A 14,375-nucleotide genomic window follows, 5' to 3' on the forward strand; every position below is an offset into this window, starting at 1 on the left:
CTTTTGTTGCCACTGGGAGTTGTCTCAGCCACACCCGGCCACCTTCCGTCCGAGTGGCGCGTGTGGCATCATTTTTTTTTTATAATTTCAAAATACAAAATATAAATGTTCGTCATGAACCGGATAACGATAATTCCGTTAGCCTAATTTGAAAATGATTACGTTCCGAGACATTACTGTGAGTTGTGAAAAACATCACATTCCTTGCGTGTTGTTTTGAAGTCAATTCTGTAAAAGCAAAAAATTGTACACATGCCAAATATGATAGCACATACCAAATATGATACGTACAAATGCAGCAGATAAACAAGGACATTTATAAAATAGTAAAAATGCATGTTTATATAATGAAGCACTCTACGGTTCGAACCTTCAAGAATGAACCGAATAAAATTAATAAGCAATAACACTGAATTATATATAGGTGCATGCATGCATTGTAAAATATAACGAATTGCAGGCGTATAAATTACACCAATGAATTCCATTGAACGGAGGGACAGGTCTTCACTTAAGCCACTCCGTCAATGCGGTGAGGTCACCTGCTGCTGCTTTGTCATTGGGCTTGCACAGCAGTGAGATGCGACGCACATTAGTGGCCAACGCGGCAAACTTCGCCACGAAAACAAACGCGACAAATGCGTTTGGTGCAACACTCTTGGGGCACGCGAACGACCTTCTTGCAAACCAGTTTTTTACACGCGACAGTGATTGTTGTTTGTTTCTTTTTTTAAATCGCAAACACGTAACCTTGCAATTTATCCCTTTTCGTTATTAGTCAACTTGCTAAGACCAGATGCGGCTGGCTGATCTTGCGTTGCGCCTAAATAGATTAAAATGATAAAGGACACCTCATTCTGGCTTGCACAGGCCACGGCTAAGCCTACGCCGGCTGCCCAAGGCGTCAGTCACATTCGCAAGGCCCTTGCCGTATATAGCAACCGGGCCGTGATTGGCCCAAGTCTCTGGTCTTCTCGTGCCATGTACCAAGAGCACACTCCTACCAATCCCTCCCCTACATCCCCACCCTCCTCCCTCCAGCCTTCCCCAGGGCTCTGCTGCACGCCTATAAATTAATGCTATTTGTGGAGCAGAGGAGGTCTGACGCGTGTATCTCCACGTCCAGGGTGGCTGTCCCCCTCCCTGCATTCTCCCCGTGCGGGGTGAGCTGGCCTTCACGTGTGCAGGGACACCCTTCACACCGAAGTGACTCCTCCTCTTCCGTCAGCCCCTCCGCAGTCAGCCACACTTACCTCTCAGAACCCTCCCCAGTCCGAGCCCCCCCCCCCCCCCCCTTGGGCTGCTCCTCCAGACTCTCACGGTTCTTAGTGTGCGCTGCTGCTGCTATTCTCAGCCCTGGAAGACGGCAACAGCAGCAGGAGCGGTTGAGTCCGTCTCAACATTTCTGTGAATATCATGGGTGGAAAGCAGGTCAAGCAAAAGCCATGTGGTAAGCAGGGGAATTGATATATTTTTCTCTCATCACGTACATTGCGTGTTTTGTGCTGACAAAAAAATGTTGGGGTGGAAGAGGGGTGGGTGCGAGGATAAATTAAAGTGGAATTTTAATTATTTTTGCGGTTATGTTTCAGAGAACGACGTTTTTAAGAGGTTAGCCTGTTGGAATATTTTACGCCGGTTGTTAAGAGCCAAAACTGGGAGGTGTGTGTTTCGTCAAGATGTTTGAATGCGTTCGTTTGGGCGGACATTGCTGTGTAACTGAGATGTGCTGATGTTACGTAGACAAAATCAATGTTTATCCAAAAATATCATCTCCCTCTCGGATTCTATAGAGCGAACATAACCCATTCATTGGCAATGTCATACTTAGAGTAGCCAGCTGAGGCTAATCTAATTTCTTTACGTTTAGCCTGCCGCAGAAACTTTGACATGTTGTTCACGTCATATTTAAAGTGTTAACAGTCGCAATAATTTACAGCCCTTGTCATTCTGTTGGTTGATGAAGGTCTGCTCATGTTGTGTGAGCCATGCGAGTTGTTCTACCATACTTCACCATGCTGATCGGTGCGGATTAGTTAAGGGGATTGCAAAGGACCCGTTCAGATAGTACTGATGGCCGGACTCAAACTCAGGTCTCCAAGTTAATAGCGAACAATGGCGCAGTGGTTTGCACACTGTGCTCCGACACTGATCACTCAATTTAAATTCCTGGTCACAGATTGACAAAGGGTTGTAAATTATATATTTTAACAATATTACGTTACCGAACTCACTATTTTCTTGATTTGGACTTGTTTGTTTAAACAGATGAAGATTAAATGCATTGAACTAGAAGTCATTGTATAGGTTAAACCAACCTACTTACCTGTGTTCTTATTACATCTCATCAAAATAGCACAAAATCAATTTGAGCGTTAATGAACTAGCTGGCTGGCTGACCAGCGAGACATTTTTTTTATTTAACAAAGATTGACAGAGTGCTTAAGACGGTATTTAAGTTTTGACAGATCCTGCCATTACGTAGTGGTTATCACACTGGACTTGCAATCCAGAGGTCGCCGGTTTGACTCCATCTCCTGGCGTGGCGGCGGCGGGACCAACGGTGCAAGCTTCTCGACTTGTCCCGTTGCCTCCGTCCACTCGAACGGGATAATTGGGTGGACCACAGTCAAGTCGGTCGGTCGGTCGGTCTGCAGGTGCGGTGTGGTAAATTGTGAGTACCCACGCTTATTCCAAGGCATGTTTTGGCGTCGTGGAGGAGTCAGCCGAAACCCCCTCTGGTTCCGTGTCCCCTCTGGTTGCCCTCCAGTTCCGTGTCTCTCAAACTTGTTTTGGGCCCACGGACCACTCAGCCGATGCAAACATTTCCGCGGAAACAACCCAGCCCCCCACCACCCAGCCCCCCACCACCCAACCCCTGGTGACAAAACGAATGAGCTTATTTCTCTCAATATCAATCATTCAAAACCATTCATATTACCGGGACATCTTTTTTTTTAAAGCAGGTATAAGGTTAAATTTCGACTTAAAGCTTTCGTGACTGCAGGGATTCATCTTCTTGGTTCTTTCGGTAAAGTCACGTAGAAGGAAAATAATAAAATAATACAAATAAAACAAAATAAAATAATTCTCACGACGTTTCGGCCACAACGCAAGCAGCCGTCTTCAGGTGGAGAACAGGTCTGTCGAGAAGGCAGAGTCTGCCTGTTCTCCACCTGAAGACGGCTGCTTGCGTTGTGGCCGAAACGTCGTGAGAATAATTTTATTATGTTTTATTTTTATTATTTTATTATTTTCCTTCTACGTGACTTTACCGAAAGAACCAAGAAGATCAGGTATAAGGTTGTCGTGTTTTTTTAGGGAGGGCATTTAGATCTTCGGGTTAGGTTAGTTTAATCAGGGTAGTTTATCGAACTTCGTGTTTTTATTTTATTAAATCTCGTGAGCAAAATATAAATCAACGTCCGAAACAAAAGGTACAAACATTTTCATTATTTCCGTATCAACCTGGGATTGAAACGGCAACCCGCAGACCACCTGGAGGACCGTCACGGACCACCGGTAATCCGGGGGCCACACTCTGAGAACCACTGCTCTAGTTGACGCCCTTCTGCCAACAGTCCCGAGAGAAAGACATTTCAGGGCTGCACCTTGACCTCTTTTTATTTTAAGTTTGGGGGTCACATATCAGCAAAGTGCTCGGACGGCTGAAATTGAGGTTGGGAGGCTTGTGTTCTGCCTTTCCTGCGAGAAAACCTCCCTGACAGCTCTTAGAGTGTACAGTAGAAATGCTCTTATAACTGGGTGTGCTTGGAGTGCTGTAGCCTCTACTCATTGAAATCACATTCGAGTACCCTTAAATATTTAAGCACCATCAAATGCACACAGTCGCTACTTTCATGTTTGTCGACAGCGGGCTTTTTACCGATGTGCCTAGTGGTGCAGAGGCCTTCGTCCAGAAAAGATTTTGACAAAGGGCTGAAAGAAGAAATAAGAGAGAAAAACGATAAGAGTTTCTACATATATCAGCCGTTTAAAAGTAGTATAAACAAATGTCTCGGATTGACTTGTTTTTCTGAAAAATAAATCCCCCCCCTCGCCGCCCGCTATAAATTACCCACAAAATGTCACGGTGTTTGTGTAAATGTGCACTTCAAATACGCAGAGCCGGGTTGTATGTTTTTCAGTGACCGTGCGCAGATTGATCGTGTTGGATCGTGGAGCAATAATCGTTTCCTTCTCTCTCCGAGACAGAGAGCGCATGCCCGATGTGTTTTGTCCCTTGGATTTATTTTTTTCTAGAGAAGGCATTAACTTGAATTTACCAAGTGTTTAAATACAATTTGGTGCGGATGCAAATTACTGTACAAATCTGAGTTATTCGTCTCTTAGAACTAAAATATCAATGTTTTGTTTTCTAAATCGTTTCAGCCAGAGAAGATTGTGCCTCGCTGTAAAAAATACATTTCCTCAATCTGATGCTGCATTACATAAGGAAATAGTTGGATTATTGAAATTTTATTTCTTGGATATGCAATTTCTCAGATTCAATGCCTGCCTATTAAAAAGTGTTCATAGTATGCTGATGCGAAGCAGCAGAGTTCATAAGGCCTTTGTGTGTAAAATTCGCGCCGCCTGCTGCATACTTGCCTGAGTAAGTCGGTGCATTTATAAACTCTTATAACCTAGATTATCCCTTATATCACGAGTTTCCTTTTTCAACGTTCATAAAACAATGCTGAATCGCAGGATCATGAGATATGATGCCTTTCATCCAGCAGTGGAATTGCCAAATGGCTGCTTGAGGACAGGGACGTTAAATTTCGATTTAAAGCTTTCGTGACTGCAGGGATTCATCTTCTTGGTTCTTTCGGTAAAGTCACGTAGAATGGAAATAATAAAATAATAAAAATTAAACATAATACAATAATTCTCACGACGTTTCGGCCACAACGCAAGCAGCCGTCCTCAGGTGAAGAACAGGTCTGTCGGGGAGACAGCGTCTGAATGCTGAATGCTGTCTTCCCGACAGACCTGGTCTTCACCTGAGGACGGCTGCTTGCGTTGTGGCCGAAACGTCTTGAGAATTATTTAATTATGTTTTATTTTTATTATTTTATTATTTCCATTCTACGTGACTTTACCGAAAGAACCAAGAAGATGCAGCCTTTTCATTCGAGCCTTTGGTGCTCGCGAAGTCCTTCGCTAGGATCAGCGCAGTTTCAAGGAACAAGTCTGCACTGCAGGAGCTCGGCGGTGAATAAAAGAAGCCCGGTGCAATGCTGCTCTGCGAAACCTGCGGAGGTCTGGCCAAATCGTCCGGTTACCCATGAGCCACGTTTTTCTCTTAAGAGCCTTTACCTATTTTCGCACCGGTGTCAACTTAATTACGTGATTCATTTCTTATTCTTAAGCTCGGGCTTCCCAACAAAAATACAAATATAAATGCCGCTCGTTTTTTTTTCTAATGCGGTGATCAAAACGCCAAACTGCAATTCCTTTCTCCCGGCGGGATTTCACCGGGTGGCTTTTTAAATTAGAAACTGCGATTAAAATTCACCTGCGCCGCATCATTACCGCGGCAACACGAAAGCGGCACGGACCTGTAGCGTGAACTTGTCTAAAGGAGAGGAGGGGGGCATTGCAAAATCCTGCGGGTAGGGGGGGGTGCACGACACAGCCAGTGTTGAATTAAAAAAAACTGAAGTTAAATGCTCCGCTTTTGTCTATCGTTCATTCCCGTCCGAGATTTGACCCCCTGCGAGGAAAGATCGCGATGCCCATTGTTTCATTGCACCGTAAGAATTTACGGGTTAGCCAAGGGGGGGGGGGGGTGAAGCTTTCATCTCAGGGTGGTTTCAGCCTCCTCCAATCTCCCCTGATACTTGGGGTGGGAGGAGGAGGGGCCCTTCACACTCTTCTCCTACAGCTTCGGCATACACACAAGACAGCTGAACACAGCGAGGTGGGGCACGTGAGAACGGGGGGGGGGGGCGGTGGTTGCAGCGGGGGTGGAAGGGAAGGCACGGCTGTGTGGGTGGTTTGGGATTTGGAGAGTAAAAGCACTTTGGTAAGGTCCCCTGCCATGTGTGATGTGTGTGCCAGTCGCGCTCTGTGGGCCGTGGGCACGACAGCAGCAAACAGGTGTTGGGAATAAGCAGCTGAAGGAACCCCTGTGCTCCCCTTTGCACGCAGCGCACCGCGCGTCTGCCGTGCGTGCCCGAAGAAGTTTGATCGCTTGGCAGTGGCTCGGGTCAAGACTCAGGATTATCTTGGGGGGGGGGGTGCTGGGGGGGTCGGATGGTGGGGGGGGGCGGAAATAAATTACGAAGCAAATGCACATTTGATATGTATATATCATTGTAACTTTCGATTTAAAGCTTTCGTGACTGCAGGGGTTCATCTTCTTGGTTCTTTCGGTAAAGTCACGTAGAAGGAAAATAATAAAATAACAAAAATAAAACATAATAAAATTATTCTCACGACGTTTCGGCCACAACGCAAGCAGCCGTCCTCAGGTGGAGAACAGGTCTGTCTACTTGACAGACCTGTCTATTTGACAGACCTGTTCTCGACAGACCTGTTCTCCACCTGAGGATGGCTGCTTGCGTTGTGGCCGAAACGTCGTGAGAATTATTTTATTATGTTTTAATTTTGTTATTTGATTATTTTCCTTCTACGTGACTTTACTGAAAGAACTAAGAAGATCATTGTAACTGTTGTAAATTCAAATGATGTCCAGTTTACGCCCTATCTCCCTCTGTATCCCATCATATTTTGGAGAGTCTATGATCTTAAACATATGGTCATATGTCTGTAGGAATACAATGCTGTATCTTCATGTTTGTTTAGCAATTGTGGAGTGCAAATTATTCAATGGATATTAGCAATTGTCATCCTACACATTTAAACTATAATAACTCTTAGAATAATAACATTATCTCAGATTTATGTTTTGAGGAAGTTTCCTTACAAAGTTTATAAAACATTAATGTGAAATATTGTATATTTAGGAATGCAGGTATTTGTCAACGAAAATATTATTACGTACATTACTTTGAACGTTGAATAAGAGTATTTTTTTTTATCTGACCTGGCATATCCGTTGTCTAGCCCCCAAGAATGCAAACTGCGGTCAGCGAAGCATTGGAAACAAATACATGCCAGTGTTGAAGGCAGCAATTATGCACACACGTTTCTATTTGCCTCGCACAGCTATAAACCTTTCAGAAGCATGTATAAAATTAGTTATTTGCTTATACCGTCCTGTTGCCAGTAAACGACTAACGTTAGGGTTAGAGTTTGTGTGAGGGTTAGAGTTGGTGTGAGGGTTAGAGTTCGTGTGAGGGTTAGAGTTGGTGTGAGGGTTAGAGTTCGTGTGAGGGTTAGAGTTGGTGTGAGGGTTAGAGTTCGTGTGAGGGTTAGAGTTGGTGTGAGGGTTAGAGTTGGGGTGAGGGTTAGAGTTCGTGTGAGGGTTAGAGTTCGTGTGAGGGTTAGAGTTGGTGTGAGGGTTAGAGTTCATGTGAGGGTTAGAGTTCATGTGAGGGTTAGAGTTCGTGTGAGGGTTAGAGTTGGTGTGAGAGTTAGAGTTGGTGTGAGGGTTAGAGTTGGTGTGGGGGTTAGAGTTGGTGTGAGGGTTAGAGTTGGTGTGAGGGATAGAGTTGGTGTGAGGGTTAGAGTTGGTGTGAGGGTTAGAGTTGGTGTGAGGGATAGAGTTGGTGTTAGGGTTAGAGTTGGTGTGAGGGTTAGAGTTGGTGTGAGGGTTAGAGTTCGTGTGAGGGTTAGAGTTGGGGTGAGGGATCGAGTTGGTGTGAGGGTTAGAGTTGGTGTGAGGGTTAGAGTTGGTGTGAGGGTTAGAGTTGGTGTGAGGGTTAGAGTTCGTGTGAGGGTTAGAGTTTGCGTGAGGGTTAGAGTTCGTGTGAGGGTTAGAGTTGGTGTGAGGGTTAGAGTTAGTGTGAGGGTTAGAGTTGGTGTGAGGGTTAGAGTTGGTGTGAGGGTTAGAGTTGGTGTGAGGGTTAGAGTTGGTGTGAGGGTTGGAGTTCGTGTGAGGGTTAGAGTTGGTGTGAGGGTTAGAGTTAGTGTGAGGGTTAGAGTTCGCGTGAGGGTTAGAGTTCATGTGAGGGTTAGAGTTAGGGTGAGAGTTCCGTGCCGGGCAAGGTTATGAGCATGAGATTGGTGATGTTCCCTTGAAGCCTTATCTCCTCGTGGCCACATGACTAATATTGTGCTCATCACAAAATACCCACGATCGTGGAAAAACATGAAAGGAAATGCTTCCTGCTGAGGTCATGAGTAAATTTACGCACTCGAGTTTGTCACCTTTATTGTGGAATGGGAACTCGCTGTCTACACTATGTAAATAATGCATACAACAATATGCTGAATCTTGACTTAAAGCTTTCGTGACTGCAGGAATTCATATTTTTTGGCTCTTTCGGTAAAGTCACGTAGATGGGTTCAAATCAATAAAAAGTAAAATAAAAATCAAACAAATTAATACATTAATACAAATGTTTTACCTTTTTTTTTGTATTTGAACCTATCTACGTGACTTTACTGAAAGAGCCAAAAAAAATAACAATATCCTCCATTACAAATTACAGCCCTTTGTCATTCCACTGCTGGATGAAGGCCCCCCCCCCCCCCCCCACGGTCTCCGTTATGGTTGACATTTGCCCATACTTTACCGCGGTGATCAGTGTGGGTTGCTGACGAGGGTCGACCTCTACTGGTTCAGATGCAACTCGCCACTGATGTCAGCCGTGAGCGGTCATTGAGCTCAGCCAGCCGGGTTCATAGCCCACTGCGCTGCTCGCCACTACGCTGTCGCTTCACCGCCAGTTTGTTTAGAGATTCCTGAAAATTAGCAACGCTTAAGTCACACGCGCAGCAAAACCACGAGGTTGCCTTCGCAGCGCAACTGATCTACAGGGTGTCCTTGAAAGATATTGTTCGTGAAATAATTAATAATTGGACAGTAGCCCCCGAATGGCATGGTTGAATTATGGGATTAGGTTAAAGATAAAGTGTGTTTATAAAAAAAAAACATGCAAAAAGCTTGAGTGATCTTAAACAGCGCATAGCATTAGCATTAAACAAATCTCAGCCGAGATGCTGGTGAACATCTCAATTACGATGATACTACGGCGGGCACGTGGCACGTGGGGGTTTAAATGTTCGCGCTGCTAAGTGCGAGTGTGTGTATAGCGCTATTGATGGAGTTAATAACCACTGTCTATTTAGAATTTAAAAAAAATGGACAATACCTTTATAAGACATTTATTTTTGTCACATCGGTGTGACCACACGAATTTCGAAACGTACAAAAAGACTGCAACATGTACGCATTGTGTGCAGTTAAAATAAGCCTAGCTCAAACTGCCTTCTAATTATAATCATTGTATAATGGACGAGAGCTTGATGATCACCCTGTACTTGGCGACATTGTTGTCCACGGGAAATGTAATACATCGAAAGCCGCCATCAGAGGTTGGACACTCATGCACAATGCGGTGCGATAATTATTAACGTAATACCCCTCGCAACTTCCACGCACACGTATTTCCGCATGTACAAAGAGAAATGCCCCCCCCCCCTTCCCCAGAACCGTCTGCACGCCTCGGGAGACGATACTTTTCTCTGAGATCAGAAGCTCAGTGCCGTCACCCCAGTTTAGCATTTCCGCCTTCCGGCATCAATAATGCAGAGACACGGTTCCACGTGCGAGGGAGTCAGCCCGAGAAATGATCTTGACAGACGTCGACCCGCGTTGAGATGCGTCTCGACAGCGAGTAGTTCGGCACGACAAAACGTCGCTGCAAGCGTCGTTTTCTGCGGAATTTTTGTTGTTGTTGTTGTCAGTCGGGAAGACTTAAGTGCTTTGATCAGAGCCCGAGAGGAGCTCGCGTAAAAAGATGGGAGCTCAATTTTTTATTTTTTTAAACCCAGCCCTTTCATTTTTCATCGCGCTTAAAAAAAAAATAATTGTGGAGCAAACGTTGTGCCAGCTGCGGCCCGAGCTGCATTCGTGGTTGTGGCAGCCGATGTGAGGTGACGTTGGTAAATACGATTATCGGATGAGTGGGTATATCTGTGCTTCATCACACATTGTGCCTCCTCTGTAGGTACACACAGTACATTGGTTTAACATTGAGGAGCTTTTATTAGCTCATGCGTGTTATAATGGGTTCTACGTGTGTGGAGAAGGAACGGTCGTTTTGCGGTTAGCGCGCTGCGCTACGAACTCGGAGACCCGAAATGTATTCCCGTTCACGGCCAACATCGGTGACGAATATCTGAACCGGTTCTGGGCCTCCTCTAGGTCGACTTAGCCTCAAATAAGTACCTGATTTGGTGAGTAAATATCGCCAACTGGGGAGGCAAAGCGTGTGTTGCTGGCCACCCACCCCGTCGCTAATGGAACTTGTTCCAAAAGTCTGTTTAGGCTATGCGGAGGATCTTTAACTTAGGAATTTTACGCGAGTTTTTATTCTAATTGAGAAAGATATTTTACATTACATTATTAGAGATGGTCCCAAAAAATGTGTGCAAATTAAATGAAACGTTCATGCAAATATAATACAAACACATCTTGCATGTAAAAATTGTATTACCATAGGCAAAACAACTTTATTAAAAACTTGAGTAATACATCTTTGCATACTTCTCCCAGACCACTCCACCAATGTCAATGAATGAGAAGTCGTTTTAAAGCTCAGACGATGCATTTTCAGTGAATGTTGTCACCGTTTCAAAATATTATTGATATTGACTCAATAATGTGGCTCACGGGTCTTAACACTGCGTATCCGGGCACTCTCCCACTTACAGTGACCCAGAGCATGCTGAGTGAGGGTCAGGTGAGTGGTGAATGTCTGACGAGGGTGATGTGAGTGGCACGTCACCTCACCCGCAGGTCGTGCTGCCCACGAGCAAATCTTACAATGGCTGAGACAGATCACGGGACAATGGGGCCTGAAATGCAAAAAACGCTGGAATGCCTTCGTCGAACAATCGCTAGTTTTATTTTACCAGGTAAGGCCCACTGAGCAGGAAAGCTCTTTTTCAGACGCTACCTAGTCTTAAATGATAGCCCAACGAAGTGGCTTATCATGTGGAAATTTATAGCAGCCAAATACTCTAATCGCACGTTTCTAAATGTGGAAGGCTCAGAGAAAAATCCACGTGACCACTCGGAGAACAAGCAAACTTCAAATATACAGGCATCAGAGTCGAGATCGAACCCATGACCTGCATACCAGGCGAGGTAGTTAACATCTCACCACCGTGACACCCACTAACCCTCGCATCGCTCGCCTCGCGTGCCTTCCCTCCCGATTCCGCGCACGTGCAGACTCCGGCCACCGCTCCATGGCGTTGTCCCCCGACGCGCTGTGCTGCGACACGGCCGTGCGTCCCGTGCGCAAGCGCGGCTCCCAGCAGCACCCGGCGTCGGCGGTCACGACCACCTCCTCGTCCGCCTCTTCTGCCGCGGCGGCCGCGGTGGCGGCCGCCTCCTCCTCGGCCGGCACTGCGGCGCCGTACGGTCAGCTGCTTTTCCACCCGCGCGCGAAGGGCCGCAACGTGACGCTGGACGGCGGGCGGACGCGCGCCACCCGGCGCCACAGCTTCTGCCACGGCGTCGCCTTCGGCCACCGGCCGCTGCGGCCGTGCGAGCGCGTGCGCCTGCGCTTCACGGCGACGGCGCCCGGCTGGAGCGGCGCGCTGCGCTTCGGCTTCACGAGCCGGGACCCCGGCACGCTCGACTCGGCGCGCATCCCTCGCTACGCGTGCCCCGACCTGGCGGCGCGCCCGGGCTACTGGGCCAAGGCGCTGCCCGAGAGCTGCGCGGGACGCGGCTCCGCGCTCGAGTTCTGGGCCGAGGCGGACGGGCGCGCCTTCTACCGCGTCGACGCGGGTGAGGCCGTGCCGTTCCTGCGCGGGGTGGACGCCGCCGGCCCGCTGTGGGCGCTCATCGACGTGTACGGAGTCACGCAGCAGGTGACGCTGCTCGGTGAGTAGTGTCCCACCGCAGTCGCGCGCGGTCGGTTCGAGCCGTGGCGTTCTCGGCGCGTGGTTTTGTGCACGGACGGGAGCGGTGGTGGTGATGACCCGCGGCAGATGCGCTGTGCTAGGATAGAGGCTTGTATGGACGAGCACGATTGGCTACGTGTGGTGCGAAAGAAAGTTCAACCTACACACGTGGCTAAGGATGGCCGATCTGGGTGACGTGCGTTTTGATGAAGCAAAGTGGATTCACTGGGGTTGAAACGACCCGTGGAGTTTGTCCATTGAAAAATCGAGTCTCGTGCTCATGATATACACTGCATTAACTTGTGCATATGGTAATCGGTCACGGACTATTTTCTGAAACCAAGAAGCCAACAAACTATACAAGCGAGGCACAAAAAAGGAACTGATTCGTTGATTCGAATTGCGAACCCGAATTGTGACAATTTGCCGGTTGTCTGCGAGAGGGCGAGGTGCTGAGCGGTGACTATGAGGCAGGCTATTGGGACTGTAATGGGATCACATACATGACACTCTCGCCTGTAGGAGCATTGATGCTTTCCTGGGCCAATAGCGATGTAAACAACGTCTTATTATCACAAAACAGCTCTCGGGAGTTTGCCATGAGCCTCATCATATCTCCTTTTCGTCATTCTTTAGGCCAAAGGGCAGACCCACTTTCAGGTTTTACATTTTTGGATCTTAACAGCAAGATATAATTTGAACAATAGGAACGCCCAAGCCATCCCTTTCGTGTTGAGCATCTGTATGGCTATATCCTTGCAGGGGTTTTATATAATTGTGTAATGACCGCAGTGTCTAGATTGCCCCATGATGTATTTTCCATCTTAACCTACATTCGCACACATTTGCTTAGATGTGCACAACAATTTTTTGTTTACACGTACGCCCGCACCCATGACCGATTGGGGAGGATTTTTCAAGAGTGTAGGATTATCCAAATCGTGGCTCGAAGCCACGATTTGCATTATCAGAAGTGAAAAATTGCTTGTGATTATGAAAAAAATATTTGATAAAAAACGTAAAGTAACAAATGCCAGGATCATCACGCGAGCCACGTTGGCCCAAACTCGAATCGCACAAACACTTACATCATGGCCAAGTGTCGCGTATCAGAGGCTCTCTGCAATGTGGCGTGATTACGCGAGGCGGAGAAAATCCACCGTTGACCAAGAGACATTTAAGGGCGAGCCGAGCGATAGCGACGAGGGCTGCATAACTTCATCCCCGTCGCCCGCTCTGCTTCCATGCAGCGACACTTGGTCATCGTCACCTCTTTAATCCGACCATATTTGTCCCATTGAAAGCGGTTCCGATTAGGCAGGTGTGGTGTTCAACGGGAGGTAATTTGTACCACCTAGCCAGCTTTTGTTTCTGCCAAATTTGAGCCGGCAAGGTTCAAAGCACGAACTCTGCACTGCATGCGCATCTCGAAAGCGGATTTGTAAAACATATATACTGCATATACGGCATATACGGCCATTGTTCGATCACACACGAGATGGAACTGCAGTATTTTGGAAACAGCTGTAGGTGTGATGGGGGAAACCTGTGGAAACTGTTGATGATTGGTCGAGTGGAAGTAAAAAAGAGCAGATGTCGACAGACTAAGTTTCTATGCATAGTTTTGTGGATTTAATGGGGAGGACAGTTATACCAACATTAAAGCAAAGCTCAAAATTGCAGATAGATCATGGACACTCAGTAATGAGTAGAGCGACGAAGAGTAGAGTTCTTTCACACATCTCATGCTCATTTTATTATTTTCCGAAAATTGGCAGTGAATATTTTTACCGGTGAAATCTCAGAGTTGGATTTCTAATCTTTCGGCTGCAAAGTGCACCAGTCATTGTCAGCTCAATCCGAGGCTGTTGGGCAGATGGATGCATGGGGTCTGGGTATCAACACCACTGGGTTCTGTACCTTAAGCAGCCTCCCCATGTCAGCTGATGTCATTTTGAAAGGCCCTTGTTTATCCATTACCAGGGTCAGGTGCCTCCAGCCAGATTTATACTTTGCCAAGTGTCCCCAAAATAAATCTTATCAGTTGCTGACGTTGTTTTGCCCCACGCTCAATAATTGTAAAATATATTGAAACTTTGGGGTGGTGGCGTCGAGCCCCAGTGACCCGAGTTCGATTCACAGCAACGACTAAAATCAGCGGCGAGTGATATGTGAACTCTCCATTGGTCCAACCTTCACCAACCCACGTTGACCAGAGTGGTGAAGAATGGTCAAACAATCCCCACCATTCACACAGCATGCCTTTGTACAATGGTAGATTGACAGATGACTGTATATCATTATTATAATATAAAAATGATATTGCATCGCACATACTTGGAAAAATGAATGCAACCTAGATGTGCTACGTTTGAAGAGCA

The 14,375-nt window shown here is 46.6% G+C and overlaps 1 protein-coding gene across 4 annotated transcripts in view; it reads left to right on the forward strand.

Annotated features, from left to right (window-relative positions):
• Positions 1 to 14,375, forward strand: part of LOC144931528 (E3 ubiquitin-protein ligase NEURL1B-like) — an 87,720-nt gene that overhangs the window by 45,823 nt on the left and 27,522 nt on the right. For 3 of the 4 annotated variants that reach the window (XM_078855471.1, XM_078855470.1, XM_078855468.1), the window contains one exon: positions 11,315 to 11,974. In XM_078855471.1, the coding sequence (XP_078711597.1) occupies positions 11,315 to 11,974 (660 nt within the window). Of the gene's footprint in view, positions 1 to 1,367; positions 1,451 to 11,314; positions 11,975 to 14,375 lie in introns of those variants that run through there. The other variant, XM_078855472.1, reaches the window with a different exon arrangement.

The sequence above is a fragment of the Lampetra fluviatilis genome, chromosome 4 (genome assembly GCF_964198595.1).
Source record: "Lampetra fluviatilis chromosome 4, kcLamFluv1.1, whole genome shotgun sequence".
NCBI classification, from domain to species: domain Eukaryota; kingdom Metazoa; phylum Chordata; class Hyperoartia; order Petromyzontiformes; family Petromyzontidae; genus Lampetra; species Lampetra fluviatilis.